General features: G+C 44.8%; 1 protein-coding gene across 1 annotated transcript in view; it reads left to right on the top strand.

The window, feature by feature from the left end:
• The first annotated feature begins 25 nt into the window (after positions 1 to 25).
• Positions 26 to 22,439, top strand: part of tbck (TBC1 domain containing kinase) — a 63,303-nt gene continuing 40,889 nt past the window's right edge. Inside the window, exons 1-20 of the mRNA XM_065003785.1 lie at positions 26 to 126; positions 548 to 800; positions 9,638 to 9,710; positions 10,607 to 10,721; positions 10,923 to 10,996; positions 13,394 to 13,535; positions 13,734 to 13,794; positions 14,244 to 14,305; positions 14,957 to 15,018; positions 15,322 to 15,470; positions 15,627 to 15,765; positions 16,176 to 16,275; positions 17,425 to 17,474; positions 18,095 to 18,224; positions 18,614 to 18,712; positions 19,446 to 19,508; positions 19,655 to 19,781; positions 19,943 to 19,993; positions 20,112 to 20,195; positions 20,835 to 20,920. Coding sequence (XP_064859857.1) covers positions 608 to 800; positions 9,638 to 9,710; positions 10,607 to 10,721; positions 10,923 to 10,996; positions 13,394 to 13,535; positions 13,734 to 13,794; positions 14,244 to 14,305; positions 14,957 to 15,018; positions 15,322 to 15,470; positions 15,627 to 15,765; positions 16,176 to 16,275; positions 17,425 to 17,474; positions 18,095 to 18,224; positions 18,614 to 18,712; positions 19,446 to 19,508; positions 19,655 to 19,781; positions 19,943 to 19,993; positions 20,112 to 20,195; positions 20,835 to 20,920 — 1,860 coding nt within the window. The 5' untranslated portion in view covers positions 26 to 126; positions 548 to 607. The remainder of the gene's footprint in view (positions 127 to 547; positions 801 to 9,637; positions 9,711 to 10,606; positions 10,722 to 10,922; positions 10,997 to 13,393; positions 13,536 to 13,733; positions 13,795 to 14,243; positions 14,306 to 14,956; positions 15,019 to 15,321; positions 15,471 to 15,626; positions 15,766 to 16,175; positions 16,276 to 17,424; positions 17,475 to 18,094; positions 18,225 to 18,613; positions 18,713 to 19,445; positions 19,509 to 19,654; positions 19,782 to 19,942; positions 19,994 to 20,111; positions 20,196 to 20,834; positions 20,921 to 22,439) is intronic.

Genomic DNA, 22,439 nt, shown 5'->3' with positions numbered 1-22,439 from the left:
CGTAATCGGTCACGTTATCTCTCAGCTGCTCATAACATCCCGTGAAAGAGAAGATTATGCAAAATAAAATACAAATAAAATCTACGGTCAGAATTTTTGGGATATGAGGACAGACGTTCACTAAACGTAAGTGTTCATTCAAATTTCGAAAAGTCGTTGCAGTTTTATTCATTCAAAGATTTCAGCATACTGCGTCCCTTATTGTACAAGCTAACTGCAGCACTGACGCTAGTTTTCGATTTAGTTAGCTGCCTGTATCCACTTCTACTGTATACAAACCGGTTATATGCCTCCCTAAATACACTATTAGGTAATGCTTGTACAAGATGACAAAGTAAATGAAGTGGATATGAAATTGTGTGGTAACCATTCTTTTGTGTTATCTGAAATTATTTCTGCGTTTAAAAGCTGTGATATAACTTGTATTTTAGCTACATTGCACCTGTTGTGTTTAGATATAGTTTCAAATTAAAATGAGTGTTTGTAAACATGAACAAACTGTTCATCATTTGTTTCACTGCCTCTAATGTCTCTGTGTTTTCCATAGGGTGTGTGGGTTGGTGGAGCTGTCAACTGTCTGAAGTGGACACTGGAGCAGTGAGCAGTCATGAGGCCACTGAGAGACGCCCAGCTAGGGGCCTTCACCTTCTTTGCCTCGGCTCTCCCCCACGATGTGTGCGGGAGCAACGGCCTCCCCCTCACCCCCAACTCCATCAAGATCCTAGGCCGCTTCCAGCTGCTCAAGACCATTTCCCACCCCAGGCTCTGCCAGTACGTAGACATCTCCAGAGGGAAGCATGGTAGGACTACGCATCTCTGTCTGTTTGTCAATGGGTATTTTGGGTCCTATTCTTGATACAGTGAAAATACATCACTCCCTCAACCTAACCTTCCTTGGAGTAAAAGTGAATCTGAATGCACAGAATACACCAATGGTAAAGCACCGATATAGCACTTAAATAGGCCTACCTGGAATGGTGAAAGATCCAATCAAATTTTAATGCGAGTGTAGATGTTAATGCAAGTGTAGCGAAATGCTTGTGCTTCTAGTTCCGACCGTGCAGCAATATCTAACAAATAATTAATCAATTCCCCAACAACTACCTAATACACACATCTAAAGGGGTGAATGAGAACATGTACATATAAATATATGGATGAGCGATGGCCGAGCCGCATAGGCAAGGTGCAATAGATGGCAGAAAATACAGTATATACATATGATATGAGTAATGTAAGATATGTAAACATTATTAAAGTGCCATTGTTTAAAGTGACTAGTGATCCAGTGATTGGGTCTCAGTGTAGGCAGCAGCCTCTCTGAGTTAGTGATTGCTGTTTAGCAGTCTGATGGCCTTGAGATGGAAGCTGTTTTTCAGTCTCTCTGTCCCAGTTTTGATGCACTTGTACTGACCTCGCCTTCTGGATGGTAGCAGTGTGAACAAGCAGTGGCTCGGGTGGATGTTGTCCTTGATGATCTTTTTGGCCTTCCTGTGACATCGGGTGCTGTATGTGTCATGGAGGGCAGGTAGTTTGCCCCCGGTAATGCGTTGTGCAGACCGCACCACCCTCTGGAGAGTCTTGCGGTTGAGGGCGGTGCAGTTGCCGTACCAGGCTGTGATACAGCCCGACAGGATGCTCTCAATTGTGCATCTGTAAAGGTTTGTCAGGGTTTTGGGTGACAAGCCAAATTTCTTCAGCCTCCTGAGGTTGAAGAGGCGCTGTTGATCCTTCTTCACCAAACTGTCTTGTGTGGGTGGACCATTTCAGTTGGTCTGTGATGTGTACGCCCAGGAACTTAACTTTCCACCTTCTCCACTGCTGTCCCTTCGATGTGGATAGGGAGGTGCTTCCTCTGCTGTTTCCTGAAGTCCACGATAATCTCCTTTGTTTTGTTGACATTGAGTGAAAGGTTGTTTTCCTGACACCACACTCAGTGTCCTCCCCTCCTCCCTGTAGGCTGTCTAGTCATTGTTGGTAATCAAGCCCACTACTGTTGTGTCGTCTGCAAACTTAATGATTGAGTTGGAGGCGTGCATGGCCACACAGTTGTGGGTGAAGATGGAGTACAGGAAGGGGCTGAGCACGCACCCTTATGGGGCCCCAGTGTTGAGGATGAGTGAAGTGGAGATGTTGTTTCCTACCTTTACCATACGTCAGAAAGTCCAGGACCCAATTGCACAGGGAAGGGTTGAGACCCAGGGCCTCAAGCTTGGATGATGACCTTGGAGGGTACTATGGTGTTGAATGCTGAGCTGTAGTCAATGAACAGCATTCTTACATAGGTATTCCTCTTGTCCAGATGGGATAGGGCAGTGTGATGGCAATTGCATCGTCTGTGGACCTGTTGGGGTGGTATGCAAACTGAAGTGGGTCTAGTGTGGCCGGTAAGGTGGAGGTGATATGATCCTTGACTAGTCTCTCAAAGCACTTCATGATGACAGAAGTGAGTGAGTGTAAACACCAGCCAGCTGGTCTGCGCATGCTCTGAGGACGCAGCTTGGAATGCCGTCTGGGCCAGCAGCCTTGCGAGGGTTAACACGTTTAAATGTTTTACTCACGTCAGCCACGGAGAAGGAAGGGGGGCGCAGTCCTTGTTAGCGGGATGTGATGGTGGCACTATATTATCCTCAAAGCGGGAAAAGAAGGTGTTTAGTTTGTCTGGAAGATAGACGTTGGTGTCCGTTTCGTGGCTGGTTTTCTTTTTGTATTCCATGATTTCCTGTAGACCCTGCCATATGTGTCTTGTGTCTGAGCCATTGAATTGTGATTCCACTTTGTTCCTGTTCCAGCATTTCGCTTGTTTGATTTCCTTGCGGAGGGAATAACCACACGGTTTATATTCAGCCATATTCCCACACCCCTTTCCATGGTTAAATGCGATGGTTCGCAAGTTCATTTTTGCGACAATGCCGCCATCCATCCACAGTTTCTGGTTAGGGTAGGTTTTAATAGTCACAGTGGGTACAACATCTCCAATGCACTTCTTTATAAACTCACTCACAGAGTCAGCGTATAGATCGATGTTGTTCTCTGAGGCTGACCGGAACATATCCCAGTCCGCGTAATCAAAACAGTCCTGAAGCGTGGCTTCCAATTGGTCAGACCTGTGTTGAATGGTTCTAGTCACTGGTACATCCTGTTTGAGTTTCTTCCTATAAAACGGTAGGAGAAAGATGGCGTCGTGGTTGGATTTACTGAAGGAAGAAAGGGAGGGCGGGGGAGGGCTTTGTCTGCATCGCTGAAGTTAGAGTAGCAGTGATCGAGTGTATTACCCCTGCGCGTAGTGCAATCAATATGCTGATAGAATTTAGGTAGCCTTGATCTCAAATTTGATTTGTATAAAATCCCCAGCTACAATAAATGCAGCTTCAGGATTAGGTTTGCAAAGGGTCTGAAACTTTCTGGGAAATTTCCAGAATTTTTCTTGAGATTTTCCATGGGAAGTTGAGCCTGGGAATTTTGGGAATTTTCCTTAAATCATCAAAAAAGTTAGCTTATAACAGTGAACATTTTTTGTGGGATACACACGTCAATTCTAGGTCTTGTGGCATATTTTGGTTAAACTATCCCCAATTCAATGGAATTCAATGCAACCCTCTGCATGCACAGTGCATTCTTCCATCACATGTACAGCTGATTCTCAAGATCTTGCACACTAATGAGATGCTATTGAGCCCACACTACTACACTGTCTGAGCCAAGGACTACATGCTTTCTGGTGAGTTTTGATTACAATACTGGGTTGGGTGAATATATTTTATATGACAAACAACTTTTTGTTAACTACTAAATGGTAGCCTACAGCAAAGTGTTTAAAACATTTCTAACTTGTTAACAATTTCTGCTAGTTAGTTTTTGCTACCATGTGGGGTTTAGCTTGCTTGAGCCTCCTAACTCAGGAGTGTTAATTCACCTGTTTCCATTAAAGCTGTGTAAATGTGCATATACTGTGCCAAATCATATGTGAAGAATGCAACAAAGATGCAGAAGTGCTTAAAGTTCTCTCAGCGCACACAAGAAGCAACCTCTGACAAAAGTCCCTCTACTTCTATTTGAGGTTGAAATGATGAATCAGACACCTTATCGATAGCAACAGCTCATGGTCCTCCTGGAATCAGAAGTGTTTTTGACTCAATGGAGGAACGTAGTCAGAGAAATGCTGATGAATGTCTTACTCAAGCTGTGTATGCAAATGCTTCACCTCTGATGTTTACAGGAAATGTGTATTGGAAGAGATTTCTGAATGTTCTTCGCCCAGCATACACCCCTCCAACCAGACATGCTTTATCTACTCATTTGCTGGATGCAGAGTTCAACAGAGTTCAAGTGAAGGTCAAGCAAATTGTAGAGAAAGCGGACTGTATTGCAATCATCTCTGATGGGTGGTCGAATGTTCGTGGGCAAGGAATAATTAACTACGTCATCTCCACCCCTCAACCTGTACTCTACAAGAGCACAGACACAAGGGACAACAGACACAACGGTCTCTACATTGCAGATGACCTGCAGGTAGTCATCAATGACCTTGGACCACAGAAGGTATTTGCACTGGTGACAGACAATGCTGCGGACATGAAGGCTGCTTGGTCTAAAGTAGAGGAGTCCTACCCTCACATCTGTGCTGCTCATGCATTGAATCTGCTCCTCAAGGACATCATGGCACTGAAAACAATGGATGCACTCTACAAAAGAGCCAAGGAAATGGTTAGGTATGTGAAGGGTCATCAAGTTATAACAGCAATCTACCTCACCAAGCAAAGTGAGAAGAATAAGCGCACCACATTGAAGATATCCAGCAATACCCGTTGGGGTGGTGTTGTCATCATGTTTGACAGTCTCCTGGAGGGGAAGGAGTCTCTCCAAGAAATGGCTATATCACAGTCTGCCGATATGGACAGCTCCATCAAGAGGATCCTCCTGGATGATGTATTTTGGGAGAGGGTGGTAAAGCAGCCTGAAACACCAGAAACCTATAGCAGTAGCCATTGCACGATTGAGGGAGACAGTGCCATCCTGTCTGATGTTCTGATGCTTGCAGATGTAAGGGAAGAAGTGTGTACTGCCCTGCCCACTTCACTGTTGCTCCAAGCAGAGGAAACTGCAGTTCTGAAATACATCAAAATGTGTGAAGACTTCTGCCTGAAGCCTTTACACGCAGCAGCGTACATGTTGGACCCCAAGTATGTTGGCAAGAGCATCCTGTCTGGTGCAGAGATCAACAAAGCCTATGGTGTCATCACTACCATGTCTCGCCACCGATGTTTCCATGAAACAGAGAATGTTACAATCTCTGATGTCTCTCTGGAAGGCAATCCTTGCTCGAATTTCGTCTACCTTGTTGTTAAGAGACTGGACATTGGCGAGTAGTATACTCGGGAGCTGTGGGCGATGTGCACGTCTACGGATCCTGACCAGGAGGCCGCTCCGTCTGTCCCTTCTGTGGCGCTGTTGTTTTGGGTCGGCTTTTGGGATTAGATCCATTGTTCTGGGTGGTGGTCCAAACAGAGGATCCGCTTCGGGAAAGTCGTATTCCTGGTCGTAATGTTGATAAGTTGACGTATAGTTCTTCCCGGCTGTATGTAATAAGAGGTCATTGATGACTGCCTTCCTGGGGTAACAATGTACAAAATAATATATAAACTAAATACTGCATAGTTTCCTAAGGACTCGAAGCGAGGTGACCATCTCTGTCGGCGCCATCTTGAGTGACTTGTTTTCCTCTATTTGACTGTATCTGGCTTTCAGAGATTGGGAAGAATACATGGAAAATCAGGTATCCTAGTATCGCGATACTGGTATCGTGACAACGCTCCACTACCAGAAATATCCTAGTATTGGTAGAGTGAGATGGAGAGTGATACTAAAAAGGACTTACATTTACATTGCATTTAAGTCATTTAGCAGACGCTCTTATCCAGAGCGACTTACAAATGGGTGCATTCACCTTATGACATCCAGTGGAACAGCCACTTTACAATAGTGCATCTAAATCTTTTAAGGGGGAGGGGTGAGAAGGATTACTTTATCCTATCCTAGGTATTCCTTAAAGAGGTGGGGTTTCAGGTGTCTCCGGAAGGTGGTGATTGACTCCGCTGTCCTGGCGTCGTGAGGGAGTTTGTTCCACCATTGGGGGGCCAGAGCAGCGAACAGTTTTGACTGGGCTGAGCGGGAACTGTACTTCCTCAGTGTTATGGAGGCGAGCAGGCCAGAGGTGGATGAACGCAGTGCCCTTGTTTGGGTGTAGGGCCTGATCAGAGCCTGGAGGTACTGAGGTGCCGTTCCCCTCACAGCTCCGTAGGCAAGCACCATGGTCTTGTAGCGGATGCGAGCTTCAACTGGAAGCCAGTGGAGAGAGCGGAGGAGCGGGGTGACGTGAGAGAACTTGGGAAGGTTGAACACCAGACGGGCTGCGGCGTTCTGGATGAGTTGTAGGGGTTTAATGGCACAGGCAGGGAGCCCAGCCAACAGCGAGTTGCAGTAATACAGACGGGAGATGACAAGTGCCTGGATTAGGACCTGCGCCGCTTCCTGTGTGAGGCAGGGTCGTACTCTGCGGATGTTGTAGAGCATGAACCTACAGGAACGGGCCACCGCCTTGATGTTATTTGAGAACGACAGGGTGTTGTCCAGGATCACGCCAAGGTTCTTAGCGCTCTGGGAGGAGGACACAATGGAGTTGTCAACCGTGATGGCGAGATCATGGAACGGGCAGTCCTTCCCCGGGAGGAAGAGCAGCTCCGTCTTGCCGAGGTTCAGCTTGAGGTGGTGATCCGTCATCCACACTGATGTCTGCCAGACATGCAGAGATGCGATTCGCCACCTGGTCATCAGAAGGGGGAAAGGAGAAGATTAATTGTGTGTCGTCTGCATAGCAATGATAGGAGAGACCATGTGAGGTTATGACAGAGCCAAGTGACTTGGTGTATAGCGAGAATAGGAGAGGGCCTAGAACAGAGCCCTGGGGGACACCAGTGGTGAGAGCACGTGGTGAGGAGACAGATTCTCGCCACGCCACCTGGTAGGAGTGACCTGTCAGGTAGGACGCAATCCAAGCGTGGGCCGCGCCGGAGATGCCCAACTCGGAGAGGGTGGAGAGGAGGATCTGATGGTTCACAGTATCGAAGGCAGCCGATAGGTCTAGAAGGATGAGAGCAGAGGAGAGAGAGTTAGCTTTAGCAGTGCGGAGCGCCTCCGTGATACAGAGAAGAGCAGTCTCAGTTGAATGACTAGTCTTGAAACCTGACTGATTTGGATCAAGAAGGTCATTCTGAGAGAGATAGTGGGAGAGCTGGCCAAGGACGGCACGTTCAAGAGTTTTGGAGAGAAAAGAAAGAAGGGATACTGGTCTGTAGTTGTTGACATCGGAGGGATCGAGTGTAGGTTTTTTCAGAAGGGGTGCAACTCTCGCTCTCTTGAAGACGGAAGGGACGTAGCCAGCGGTCAGGGATGAGTTGATGAGCGAGGTGAGGTAAGGGAGAAGGTCTCCGGAAATGGTCTGGAGAAGAGAGGAGGGGATAGGGTCAAGCGGGCAGGTTGTTGGGCGGCCGGCCGTCACAAGACTCAAGATTTCATCTGGAGAGAGAGGGGAGAAAGAGGTCAGAGCACAGGGTAGGGCAGTGTGAGCAGAACCAGCGGTGTCGTTTGACTTAGCAAACGAGGATCGGATGTCGTCGACCTTCTTTTCAAAATGGTTGACGAAGTCATCTGCAGAGAGGGAGGAGGGGGAGGAGGATTCAGGAGGGAGGAGAAGGTGGCAAAGAGCTTCCTAGGGTTAGAGGCAGATGCTTGGAATTTAGAGTGGTAGAAAGTGGCTTTAGCAGCAGAGACAGAAGAGGAAAATGTAGAGAGGAGGGAGTGAAAGGATGCCAGGTCCGCAGGGAGGCGAGTTTTCCTCCATTTCCGCTCGGCTGCCCGGAGCCCTGTTCTGTGAGCTCGCAATGAGTCGTCGAGCCACGGAGCGGGAGGGGAGGACCGAGCCGGCCTGGAGGATAGGGGACATAGAGAGTCAAAGGATGCAGAAAGGGAGGAGAGGAGGGTTGAGGAGGCAGAATCAGGAGATAGGTTGGAGAAGGTTTGAGCAGAGGGAAGAGATGATAGGATGGAAGAGGAGAGAGTAGCGGGGGAGAGAGAGCGAAGGTTGGGACGGCGCGATACCATCCGAGTAGGGGCAGTGTGGGAAGTGTTGGATGAGAGCGAGAGGGAAAAGGATACAAGGTAGTGGTCGGAGACTTGGAGGGGAGTTGCAATGAGGTTAGTGGAAGAACAGCATCTAGTAAAGATGAGGTCGAGCGTATTGCCTGCCTTGTGAGTAGGGGGGGAAGGTGAGAGGGTGAGGTCAAAAGAGGAGAGGAGTGGAAAGAAGGAGGCAGAGAGGAATGAGTCAAAGGTAGACGTGGGGAGGTTAAAGTCGCATTTAGAAGGAAGAGGGAACGGTGTGCATTCAGAAGGAAGAGGGAACGGTGTGCATTCAGAAGGAAGAGGGAACGGTGTGCATTCAGTGTATTGCAACAGAGCCTTGACCTTCCCTTTCTATTTTGATAAACACCTAATAATCTTGTGTATTGTTGTGTGAAAAGAGGCTGTTCATATTGACTTCATTGCGGTCATACCCATAAGTTTACACGTTGACTTGTACCCCAGTTTGTCATTTACAGTTGAGCAAATATAGAGAATCTTCATCACAGGTTTATACCTCCTCAAGAGGCTCTCTCAGCTTTCAACGATGTCTCTGTTTTTTAGTAGTGTTTCTGTTTCATCCGAGTCACTGTAAAATAACTGTGTTTGGCAAACTCCAACTGCACAATCTAACTTGTTTCGCTTTTGTTTGCTAAGCATATTACCACAAGAATGTGTTTTATTAAAAGTCTCAACAAAAACCGGAAATCATCCCAAATCCACATTATGCAGGTTTTATTGGACACATTAATGATTTTTGGCCAAAGTATACACAGTACTGTCATTATGGACTTCCTGAGTTGTTAAAAGCTTACTTTAGCCTGCTTTGTTTCATTCTTTTTTATGCCCAGATGTTTTATAGTCACGGCTAGAAGCTTATGTCAAATTGCTGTCTGAAGTATATATTTATTTGTGCATTTTTAGCTAACCCTAACCCTTTTCCTAACCTTTACCTAATTCTCCAAACTGCTGCGAAAGTTCTCCTAACCTGCTAAGAAAAGTCCATTCTGACATGAACTGTATTCCATTTAGTCAAAACCATGTTTTAAGGTCCTGAGCGCTGAACCCTTTGTTGTCAGGTTTTGTAGATCACATTTAGTTTTTCCATTTATTGCGTGGATGGGGAGTTATAAAGGACTGAGTGCAGCTTTAAAGCTTGGTAATTGCATATGCATGTTATCGCAACACATGGCGCTAGCGTTTCATTTAGAAGATTCTTCTGGGCTATGTTTAACCAATCATGTTGTGGCTAAACCTTTAACTTAAAGGCACACTCCTTCGTCGGAAAAACAACAAAATACCAGCCTTGCTGGAAGAAGAAAAAAATGGAGAACAAGCAGCAGACCGTAAAACAGATGTTTTGAAATCACATATTAAACATATAAATCAATAAAATGCCAGGGCTGACCAATGTCATTTTGATCTACCGTTTCACACCTTTTCTTCTTCCTTCTTCCAGAACGACTTGTTGTTGTAACGGAACACTACGAAAGCAGTCTAAATGATTCCCAGAAACAGGTTCAAACTGTCAGGTAAAATTTCAAGTTTTTTTATTAGTTGCACTGGGTTGACCAACTGGCGGCCTGAATTTGGCCCGGCTGTTGTTTTATTTAGGGCCCTACGTTTTCTTATATAAAAAGGAAGTGTTATTTTATTTAGCATTTTTATAGTTGGCCATAAAAGACTAAAAACATCAGCAAATCAGCTCCAAGTGATTTTAATTTTGGAATCTGTTCTAGAGTATTCCCACACATTATAGAGAGATACTGTATATGTGATCGTATACAACTGCAAGCAAGGTTTGAAATGTCTGTTTTAGACAAATATTCTATCTGTTTCGGATACTTGCGGTCAATTTGCAGTCTACAAATGATTTGTTATGCACTGTCCAACGAAATGCTTACTTGCAGGTTCCTTCTCGACAAAGCAACAACGATAAGAAATAGTATAATACCCGAAGGCACTATATCTACATAGTAAAATATTTACACAACATAAAGACTATATATAGATGTAGTACAATGATAATGTACTATGTTATGGAATGTTAAGGGGACCCAGTTCTATTTCTCTGTCAGTAGAATGACCATGGTTTAACTGAACAAAGAAGAATAGCGTCATTACATCAGGACTAGACTATGCACTCCCCTTGCCATCTACTGGTTGACAACGATAATAACACAAACCTCTTCTATGTAAAACACTTCAAACCGAATGAACTCCTCAACTCTACAGACCCGGCAGGGGGAAATTACTACATATTTAGTACACACAATGACCTGTTGTAGCGTTGTTGGCTGGAAAACAAAGACCGACTCTGAGTACCGTACATGACCCTTTTTCAAGCCAAACACCACAGGTCCTAAAGCTACGCCCAAGTTTTATAATGTGTATATAAGATTTCTCAGGCCTTGTCTGTCTGTTACAGCCCAGAGAGGGTTCTCCAGATAGCCTATGAGGCCTTGGAGGGATTAGAGTTTATGAACAAACATGGGATGGTTCACAGAGCCCTCAATGCACAGAATGTCCTCATGGACGGCAAGGTAGGTAACCTCCCTTCCCTATCAGTTGGGGTCTAATGGAAAGGCATTTATTAACGCCATTTGCCATTGTCATCTAGCCTGGTTAAACCTGCGCTCTCGTTTAAACAGGCTGATTGTCATCACGTTATTGATGCATTATTGATTTATCATAAGGCCATCAATACATTGAATATTGTCATATGTAACATTGTTTCATTGTAGGGCAAGGTGAAGCTGGCTAAGTTTGGGCTCTATTACATGACAGACCACGGGGCAGATGTGGACTTTCCTATTGGGTAAGTCCTGTTCACATCTAACCTCCCATGTACAACGAATGTGTCGATAATGTGAAAAGCTAATCAATTGTGACTGACATTTAGATTAGGCAGTGAAAACACATTTTTTTCAACATTTAGTCATTTAGCAGATGCTCTAAGAGCAACATAGTAGTGAGTGCATGCATTTTCATACTTTTTTTTTCTCGTACTGGTGCCCCATGGGAATTGAACCAACAACCCTGGCCTGCAAGCGCCACGCTCTACCAATTCATCTATATTAATCTATTCATCTTAAAAGCAATACATGGTCCACTGTCATATAGAGATAACTATGATAAACTATGATATGATAATGGAAGATTGTGAACCTCGAACGTCTGGAACTTGCAGTACTGTGGATCTTCTGGTAATGGAGGTCATAGGTCCCTCTGTGAACACAACACAGTATTTAAATGCTGTTTGTGAAATAGAATGAGATGCATTACTATGACATGTATGTGTAATGGTCAATCTATTGTTTATCAAATCACATTTTGTCACATGCGCCGAACACAACAGGTGTTACAGTGAAAGGCTTACTTAGAAGCCCTTAACCAACAATGTAGTTTTTAAGGAAAGCACTTAAAAATAAGAGATAACAAATAATTCAAGAGCTGCAGTAAATAACAATAGCAGGGCTATATACAGGGGGTATCGGTGCAGAGTCTATGTGCTGGGGCCACCGGTGTCGAGGTAATTATGTACATGTAAGTAGAGTTATTAAAGTGGCTATGCATAGATAATAACAGAGTAGCGGTGGGGGGGACAGGCAATGCAAATAGTCTGGGTAGCCATTTGGTTAGCTGTTGAGGAGTCTTATGGCTTGGGGGTAGAAGCTGTTTAGAAGCCTCTTGGACCTAGACTTTGTGCTCCGGTACCGCTTGCCGTGCGGTAGCAGAGAGAACAGTCTATGACTAGGGTGGCTGGAGTCTTTGACTATTTTTAGGGCCTTCCTCTGACACCACCTGGTATAGAGGTCCTGGATGACAGGAAGCTTGGCCCCGGTGATGTACTGGGCTGTACGCACTACCCTCTGTAGTACCTTGCGGTCGGAGGTCAAGCAGTTGCCATACCAGGCATTCATGCAACCCATCAGAATGCTCTCGATGGTGCAGCTGTAAAACCTTTTGAGGATCTAATAATTTTAGTCTCCTGAGGGGGAATAGGTTTTGTCGTGCCCTCTTCACGACTGTCTTTGTATGCTTGGACCATGTTAGTTTGTTGGTGATGTGAACGCCAAGGAACTTGAAGCTCTCAACCTGCTCCACTGCAGCCCCGTCGATGATAATGGGGGCATGCTCGGTCCTCCTTTTCCTATAATCATCTCCTTTGTCTTGATCGTTTTGAGGGAGAGGTTGTTGTCCTGGCACCACACGGCCAGGTCTCTGATCCTCCCTATAGTCTGTCTCATCGTTGTCGGTGGTCAAGCAAACCACTGTTGTGTCATCAGCAAACTTAATGATGGTGTTGGAGTCGTGCCTGGCCGTGCAGTCATGAGTGAACAGGGAGTACAGGAGGAGACTGAGCATGCACCCCTGAGGGGCCCATGTGTTGAGGATCAGCGTGGCAGATGTGTTGTTACCTAGCCTTACCACCTGGGGGCGGCCCGTCAGGAAGTCCAGGATCCATTTGCAGAGGGAGGTGTTTAGTCCCAGGGTCCTTAGCTTAGTGATGAGATTTGAGGGTACTATGGTGTTGAATGCTGAGCTGTAGTCAATGAATAGCATTCTCACATGTGTTCCTTTTGTCCAGGTGGGAAAGGGCAGTGTGGATTGCAATCGAGATTGCATCATCTGTAGATCTGTTGGTGCGGTATGCAAATTGGGGTGGGTCTAGGGTTTCTGGGATAATGGTGTTGATGTGAGCCATGACCAGCCATTATGATGTCCAGGTTTTAGATATTAAAGTAATCCATTGTTTCTGTAATAAGTACTGTAATAGAAGTCTTATCCAAAACCCAAAGGCCCTCATGTTTTAGAAAGTCTTTGTGGGTAATAGCCTGTTGTTGAATGGGGGAATGATTGTGTGTGTGTGTGTGTGTGCCGCTGCCTCTGATGTCCTGTGTTATCTAGTCTCCAAGTAACACATCTGGTTTGAAGATGAAATAAGCTTATCTGTCTAGTGTTTATGGAGATTCCTTGATATGAAGCAACGTACTGTACATGCATCACTTCAACAATGACTTCAAGAAAACAGGAAGTACCTGGAATATTTAGGTAGATTAATCATCAAAGTCTGTTCATTGTCAAATGTTATCTGTTGCAAACAGGTTTCATTGTATTTAATTCAAGACAACCTCAACGCTCTCAAGTTTACTATGTCTTGCAGGCTATTCAATTGACCTTTGACCCTCTCTCTGACTATCTCTGTCCACAGGTACCCATCCTATCTGGCTCCTGAGGTCATCGCCCAGGGCTCAGTCCACCCTAGTGACCCCTCCCAGGGGGAGAACCCTCTTCCCTCGGGGCCCAAGACAGACGTGTGGTCCCTGGGAGTCCTGCTCTTTGAGCTGTGTGCAGTAAGCTCTCTTAAACCCCCACATCTTGACCTAATCATTGATTATTTGATTGAGCTGTCAGTCAGAAGTCAGGACTGTCATTGACAGATGTTATGACAGTGTTATATAACCATTGATTTGAGGGTTCAAGTAAAGTGTGATATTGTGGTTAGTACATGAGGACAGAATGACTTCCTCCTCTCACCCTTTTATTCACAGGGTAGAAGACTACTGCAGAACATTGAAATAAGCGAGAGATTGAAATTCATTATCACCTTGGGTAAGTGAACGTGTTGCCATGTCCATCAGCCTGGTGAGCCACAGGCTGGTTATGATGGGGTTGTTCATTGTTTATGATGGGGTTGTTCATTGTTTATGATGGGGTTGTTCATTGTTTATGACGGGGTTGTTCATTGTTTATGACGGGGTTGTTCATTGTTTATGATGGGGTTGTTCATTGTTTATGACGGGGTTGTTCATTGTTTATGACGGGGTTGTTCATTGTTTATGACGGGGTTGTTCATTGTTTATGACGGGGTTGTTCATTGTTTATGACGGGGTTGTTCATTGTTTATTGTTTATTGTTTATGACGGGTTGTTCATTGTTTATGACGGGGTTGTTCATTGTTTATGACGGGGTTGTTCATTGTTTATGATGGGGTTGTTCATTGTTTATGACGGGGTTGTTCATTGTTTATGACGGGGTTGTCTGTGTTTTGTTGTTCTCAGGTTGCATTGACGACATAGTCACAGTCCTTGCAGAGGAGCACGGATGCTTGGATGCGATTAGGGTGAGTTTGAAATCAATCACAAGTCACTGTTTATTACACTGGCCCGCTAAATCCACTCTAAGAAAGGTTGATTGTCCTAGAATTCCTAGTTTGCCTAATGTGTAGATTGTCTAATGTGTAGATTGCCTAATGTGTAGATTGCCTAATGTGTAGATTGCCTAATGTGTAGTTTGCCTAATGTGTAGTTTGCCTAATGTGTAGTTTGCCTAATGTTTGCCTAATGTGTAGTTTGCCTAATGTGTAGTTTGCCTAATGTGTAGATTGTCTAATGTGTAGATTGCCTAATGTGTGGTAAAGTCATGTTTTATGATGTTGTAGATAAGACTACACCTTACTATATGCTGTATTGTTGGTCCAGAGACGATTGTGATTGTAAATGACGACACTTCATCAAATACCAAAACGATGCCCTGTAACTTGTAACCGCTAGCTGTGTGTGTTTGTGCGGGCATCTGTTTGCGTGTATATGTGTGCTAATGAAATTCATATGTCCTCCATTTGCCAAAGTGTTTCCCTTGTAAAAAGGCTTTTAACCTTTCTCAGGCTATTTTATTTCTTTAGGATGCTGAAAAGCCATAAAAGCAGAGGGAGATTGGGGCTGTGGGTCTGGATTGTAGCATAACTAATGTGATTGTCAACGTTCTGTTACAGGAGCTGCCTGAGAACGTCCTGACATTATTAAGGAAATGCCTGACCTTCCTGCCCTCCAGAAGGTAACTCGACCAGAGATGTTTTATATCATGTTGTGTTGGCTATCATTTCCTGTTGGGAGGCCCATTCTCCATGCTTTCTCCAGGTACTTTTGTCATGCAGCCGAACTATCTGCAGGGTAATAACAGGGTAATAACAGGGAAAGTGATCAAAAACATGCCCAAATGAGAACATGGTACGTTTAGAGAGAACATTTGAGAACACTTCACATAACATTTTTGTCGTGAAATCTGAACCTTTGATGAAGTGCGATATGTTTTTGATGCATGTTCAAAAAAGAGATTTCACTCTGTGCTTCCATCCAGGCCCACCCCTGCAGAGCTGCTGGTTGACCCAGTATTTGAGGGCGTGTCCTGTCTCTACGCCCCGTTCCAGCAGCCCGTCGGGCTGTTCTCCTCCTCCCTGCGCTGTGCCCACCTGGAGCTACCAGAGGACATCAGCCAGCTCTGCAAAGGTCAGAGTGCACACATGCATGCCCTGACGTGGCCACACACACACACACGCAAACACGTTATCGATTTGGACTATCCTGCATACTATGAAATGAATTGAAATGTGGCTGATTTTGAATGTATTAGACAGTTAAATGAATCTATCAATCATGTCCCAGATGATGATGAGGAGTACCTGGGGGAGAGGGCCATAGATGAGGTGTACCACCTGTGGTGTCTGGCGGGAGGAGACCTGGAGAAGGAACTGACCAACAAGGAGATCATCCAGTCCAAGCCTCCCGTCTGCACCCTGCCCAAGTACTGTACAACACGCCCTTTCTACCTAGTGGACTGTTTCAGATAATGTTATTATACATAGCATGTCTTTTCTACCGGACTGTTTCAGATAATGTAGTTATACATAGCATGTCTTTCTACTGTCGTAGATAATGTAGTTATATACAGCATGTCTTTCTACCGGACTGTTTCAGATAATGTAGTTATGTACAGCAGGCCTTTCTACTGTCTCAGATAATGTAATTATATGCAAAATGCCTTTCACTGTACTGTCTCCAATAGTTATTAACTATTTTAATCATAGAGCAAAGCACAAAGTTAAAATAATGTTTTTGTCTGAACTAGTTAACTATATTATATTTAGATAGATCCATGCTATTATATAGTTTCTCATCCGGATGAATAAATGTTGAATTCAATGTCTGTGTTAGTTTCCTGCTGGAGGATGGCGAGTCGTTTGGCCAAGGCAGGGACAGGAGTTTCCTCCTGGATGACACCACCGTCACACTGTCTCTGTGCCAGCTGAAGAACGTGAGGACACCACTGTGACTAATAGATTTAACATTACCGTACAATAACAGGAGCAAGACATTTTAGTAGTGTATTGGTCTCTACTTGGACTGTAGTGACCAGTGTTCTACCAACACCACACAACAGGTCTCTACTTGGACTGTAATGACCAGTGTTCTACCAACACCACACAACAGGTCTCTACTTGGACTGTAATGACTAGTGTTCTACCAACACCACACAACAGGTCTCTACTTGGACTGTAGTGACCAGTGTTCTACCAACACCACACAACAGGTCTCTACTTGGACTGTAATGACCAGTGTTCTACCAACACCACACAACAGGTCTCTACTTGGACTGTAGTGACCAGTGTTCTACCAACACCACACAACAGGTCTCTACTTGGACTGTAGTGACCAGTGTTCTACCAACACCACACAACAGGTCTCTACTTGGACTGTAATAACCAGTGTTCTACCAACACCACACAACAGGTCTCTACTTGGACTGTAATGACCAGTGTTCTACCAACACCACACAACAGGTCTCTACTTGGACTGTAATGTCCAGTGTTCTACCAACACCACACAACAGGTCTCTACTTGGACTGTAATGACCAGTGTTCTACCAACACCACACAACAGGTCTCTACTTGGACTGTAGTGACCAGTGTTCTACCAACACCACACAACAGGTCTCTACTTGGACTGTAATGTCCAGTGTTCTACCAACACCACACAACAGGTCTCTACTTGGACTGTAGTGACCAGTGTTCTACCAACACCACACAACAGGTCTCTACTTGGACTGTAATGTCCAGTGTTCTACCAACACCACACAACAGGTCTCTACTTGGACTGTAGTGACCAGTGTTCTACCAACACCACACAACAGGTCTCTACTTGGACTGTAGTGACCATGTCCACACAACAGGTCTCTACCTGTAACCAGTGTTCTACCAACACCACACAGGTCTCTACTTGGACTGTAATGACCAGTGTTCTACCAACACCACACAACAGGTCAGTGTTCTACCAACACCACACAACAGGTCTCTACTTGGACTGTAATGACCAGTGTTCTACCAACACCACACAGCAGTTTATTTTCTCCACATGGTTGAATCTGAAATGTGTTGAGAATTAAAATCTGTCTTCTCTCTTTCAGAGACTGAAAGATGTGGCAGGAGAGGCATATTACCCTTTATTGGAAGATGAGTAAGAATCCCCTCATCTTTTACTCCTCATTTGTCACGTATTGACTTCGTAGGGATGCGAGAGCTGAGGACAGATAGACTATCATTTTATGGCTTGTTCTTTTCAATGACTGATGGAGATGGGTAATGTTCCCTTCTTGCTTTTTTGTTCCCTTGTATCTCTTTGTGTTTCGCTCTCTTGCTCTCGCTTGCTCTCTTTCTCTCTCTTGCTCGCTCTCTTGCTCTCGCTTGCTCTCTTGCTCGCTCTCTTGCTCTCGCTCGCTCTCTCGCTCGCTCTCTTGCTCTCGCTCGCTCTCTTGCTCTCGCTCGCTCTCTTGCTCTCGCTCGCTCTCTTGCTCTCCCTCGTTCTCTTGTTCTCGCTCGCTCTCTTGCTTTCTCTCGCTCGCTCTCTTGCTTTCTCTCGCTCGCTCTCTTGCTTTCTCTCGCTCGCTCTCTCGCTTTCTCTCTCTCGCTCTCGCTCGCTCTCTTTCTCTCGCTCGCTCGCTCTCTTGCTCTCGCTCGCTCTCTTGCTCTCGCTCGCTCTCTTGCTCTCGCTCGCTCTCTTGCTCGCTCGCTCTCTTGCTCTCGCGCTCTCTCTCGCTGTCTGTGTCTCTCTCTGTGTCTTTCTGTCTGTCTCTCCAGACAGTCTAGTCTGTCCCAGTCCAACAGCAGCAATGAGCTGTCTTGCACCGTCACGCTGCCACTCATCATCAGGGAGAGGGACACAGAGTACCAACTCATCCGCATCATCCTCTTCGACAGGCTCCTCAAGGTCTGAGCTCTAACACACACACCATTGTCTCACAACCAGTACAAATGCAATCACTCTGCCTCCGCAGTTTAAGATCCCCCAGTTCCCAATGATTCCAGGAATAGAAAGACGAGGAGTACCCAAAGTCACATTGACCTTGTCCTGAGCTCACACTCTTTTACTCATCTTTGTGTTCCTGTCTGGTGATTTATTAAAGTCTTCTATTGGTGTGTCCAGGCCTTGGTGTCTATCTTGATTATATCGGGTGTTGAATTGAAGTGGAGCTATGTGTTATATCAACCAGATTAGTAAAACACAGTGTCTTCTCAATGACTTATCTGGATAAATAATGACAATAGAATATAATCTTCTGATTAGAAAATGATCTGGTTGTGTTGTTTGTCCCACAGGCATACCCTTACAAGAAGAACCTGGTGTGGAAGGAGGCGAGGGTGGACATTCCTCCTCTCATACGTGGACTGGCCTGGGCTGCTCTCCTGGGAGTCGAGGTAGGACAAACTGATAACCATAGAGAGGAATACATTGTTTTGTTTGTAAAGATAAATAAAGCTGATAACCATAGAGAGGAATACATTGTTTTGTTTGTAGAGATAAATAAAGCTGATAACCATAGAGAGGAATACATTGTTTTGTTTGTAGAGATAAATAAAGCTGATAACCATAGAGAGAAATACATTGTTTTGTTTGTAGAGATAAATAAAGCTGATAACCATAGAGAGGAATACATTGTTTTGTTTGTAGAGATAAATAAAGCTGATAACCATAGAGAGGAATATACATTGTTTTGTTTGTAGAGATAAATAAAGCTGATAACCATAGAGAAATACATTGTTTTGTTTTTAGAGATAAATAAAGCTGATAACCATAGAGAAATACATTGTTTTGTTTTTAGAGATAAATAAAGCTGATAACCATAGAGAGAAATACATTGTTTTGTTTGTAGAGATAAATAAAGCTGATAACCATAGAGAGAAATACATTGTTTTGTTTGTAGAGATAAATAAAGCTGATAACCATAGAGAGAAATACATTGTTTTGTTTGTAGAGATAAATAAAGCTGATAACCATAGAGAGGAATACATTGTTTTGTTTGTAGAGATAAATAAAGCTGATAACCATAGAGATTATGAACTTGATTTACTGCTGATTTTCATTTAATACTCTGCCATGCAATGATAATGAGAAGATATTTTGGTTGATTAGATTCCTTTTTCTCTCCAGGGGGACATTCAAGCCAAATATGACAGCATTGATAAGGATACTCCTATACCCACTGACAGACAGGTACCTGCTCTTCTGATTGTGGACTGGTTATCAGTTGATGGGCAAATGTTATTATTTTTGGCACTTTTATAATTTCATATTGAACAGATATATATCCATCACATGCCTTGGTTCACACACTTCTAATGTGTGTGTTTTCCTCCCAGATTGAGGTGGACATCCCTCGCTGTCACCAGTATGACGAGCTACTGTCCTCGCCACAGGGCCACAGGAAGTTCAGGCGAGTGCTCAAGGCCTGGGTGGTGTCTCACCCTGACCTGGTCTACTGGCAGGGTGAGTCTGTCTCTGCTGTCACAATCTGACACGTTGACTCACATCTGTGCTGTGTTGTGGTCAATAGACCACTAGGTGCCAGTCAAGTCATACATTTTCAATCTAGCCAAGTCAATTCCAGCGGTGATGTGGTTTACGGTTGTACCCTGTGTTTTGTTCAGGTTTGGATTCACTTTGTGCACCATTTCTCTGGCTGAATTTCAACAATGAAGGTAAGGGTATTTGAAACCTTCTTAAAACAGGGAGTTGTTGTTGATTTGCAGAGGTACAATGTGTATCGCTGATACTCCTCCCTTCTCTTCACCTCATCCTCCCCTTTGTTGTCTACAGCCCTGGCGTACGCCTGCATGTCGGCCTTCATCCCCAAATACCTGTACAACTTCTTCCTGAAGGACAACTCTCACGTTATCCAAGGTGAGTCCCTCCATGTACAGTGACACTTGAATAACAAGCAGCCTCCATCATCCCAGTAAAACAATCTTTAATCTACGTAAACATGTCAGTGTTCAATGTGTTCCACTAGTAGGTATATTTATGGAAGTGCACCAATGAGTTGTCTAATAACACCCTTTTTTGTGTGATATTGACAATATACTACAGTCTCTCTGCCTTATTGCTCAAAGGAAAACTCCACCCAAACTATCTTTTGTTACATTGGTCCATTGTTATAGTCCCGCAATGTGATCTGGGACAACAAACACACCACTTGAACTCAATGTGGAGTGTTGTTTATTGTCCCACCACAGTCTCATCTAATCTCACCAATGTTGGTCTGTCTTGGATTTTAGTGTACTTTTGTTTTGGAATAAAAATAATGAAGCTCAATTACGTTTTTTGTGTAGAGACCATACACGACACACATCTCTTTATAGTCCTGGTACAAAATATCGACAGACAATGCCCAATCTGATGTCACAATAGCTTCTGGGTCTTGTTCAATATGGCACAACGTAGATAAATGTTTTGCAACAGACACCCATGAGTAGCGTTCCTCAGATAGGACCACCACTGCTTTCTCGCTAGATTTGAACTCTCCCTCTGTGCTGGTTTCAGAATACCTCACCGTCTTCTCCCAGATGATCGCCTTCCACGACCCAGAGCTCAGCAACCACCTCAATGAGATCGGATTCATACCTGACGTGAGCACTGAAATGCGGTCTGGGCTGCGTCGTCCTAACGTAAAAACTGACTGGAGAACAGTGCCGAAGGATCATAAAACTGACATGAGGGGGCTGATCGTCATATAACTGATAAGGGAACAGTTGTAGTGGATGAGCTGAAAAGTGTTTATACACAGATGTCCTACAGCAGAACTGTAGGGGGGGAAGAAGTTAACTGGAGGGGCCCTGAGACAGCAGAACTATAGAAAAGTGTTTATCTGACAGCAGAACTGTCTGGAGGGGCCCTACAGCAGAGAACTGTAGGGGGAAAGAAGTTAACTGGAGGGGCCCTACTGTACATCTGACAGCAGAACTATAGGGGGAAAGAAACTGTTAACTGGAGGGAGCCCTACTGTACATCTGACAGCAGAACTGTAGGGGGAAAGTACTTAACTGGAGGGGCCCTACTGTACATCTGACAGCAGAACTGTAGGGGGGGGGAGTACTTAACTGGAGGGGCCCTACTGTACATCTGACAGCAGAACTGTAGGGGGGAAAGTACTTAACTGGAGGGGCCCTACTGTACATCTGACAGCAGAACTGTAGGGGGAAGTACTTAACTGGAGGGGCCCTACTGTACATCTGACAGCAGAACTGTAGGGGGAAAGTACTTAACTGGAGGAGCCCTACTGTACATCTGACAGCAGAACAGGGGTGAAGGGTACTTGTTAGAAAACTTTTCTTTCCTTCTGTGAGTTTTTAGATCGTGAAAGGTGAGGGACAATGGGGAGGATGGAGGAGAAGTCTGGAATCTGGCCCAGTCCCAGAGTCCCTGGTCAGGGATAAAGAATCACTACTGTCACATCCTTCTAATAGAGTCCTGCTTGTCATTGAGCGTTTTTGTTCGTTGGCCCCTCTCAGTTTTGGGTCAAGGCCAATTTCCCTCCACTCAGTACATTTGTGATCATTTATACTGGGTCTAATGACAGCCTGGCCTGCTCTAGGCTCTAATGACAGTCTGGCCTTGCCATAAGGTCGTCGAACACCCGGCCCTCCATCCCCTGTTCCAGAACACTCACTCTCTTCACACCGTAGCAAGGTTAAAGGCTCTATAGGTGCTAATCAAGGCATTATCTTGCTGATGAATGTGTCACCTCAGTGGACCAGCCCCGGGGACCTCTTCCAGAGAACGGCTGAGTCTATCAAACAGGGGCCACGGTTTTATGGTGCCCTGTTTTTAAAGATGAATGGTGGAAGTTTTTGATGACGTGTGTAACTCCGCTCCTGTAGGAAACACTGACTTTGTTTCAAGTTCAAATGTATTTAACCAGCTGGGTCAGTTTAGAACCATTTCTCATTTACAATGACAACCTGAAACCATGAAACCACAGACCATATAGCAGTGAAACCATGGTGATTAGAAGATGTGGCTGTCCCTGTCTGAAAACACTTATTGCGGGGAGAAAATAAGGACAATTCGATGTTTCACTGGTTTTCCTGTGGGTGTTTTACAGGTTCCTTTAGGGAGATAAAGGATGTGGCACATTAAAACAATTGT

This window comes from Oncorhynchus nerka, linkage group LG18, assembly GCF_034236695.1.
Source record: "Oncorhynchus nerka isolate Pitt River linkage group LG18, Oner_Uvic_2.0, whole genome shotgun sequence".
Classification (NCBI taxonomy): Eukaryota; Metazoa; Chordata; class Actinopteri; order Salmoniformes; family Salmonidae; genus Oncorhynchus; species Oncorhynchus nerka.
This window is presented reverse-complemented; position numbering and strand designations above follow the sequence as displayed.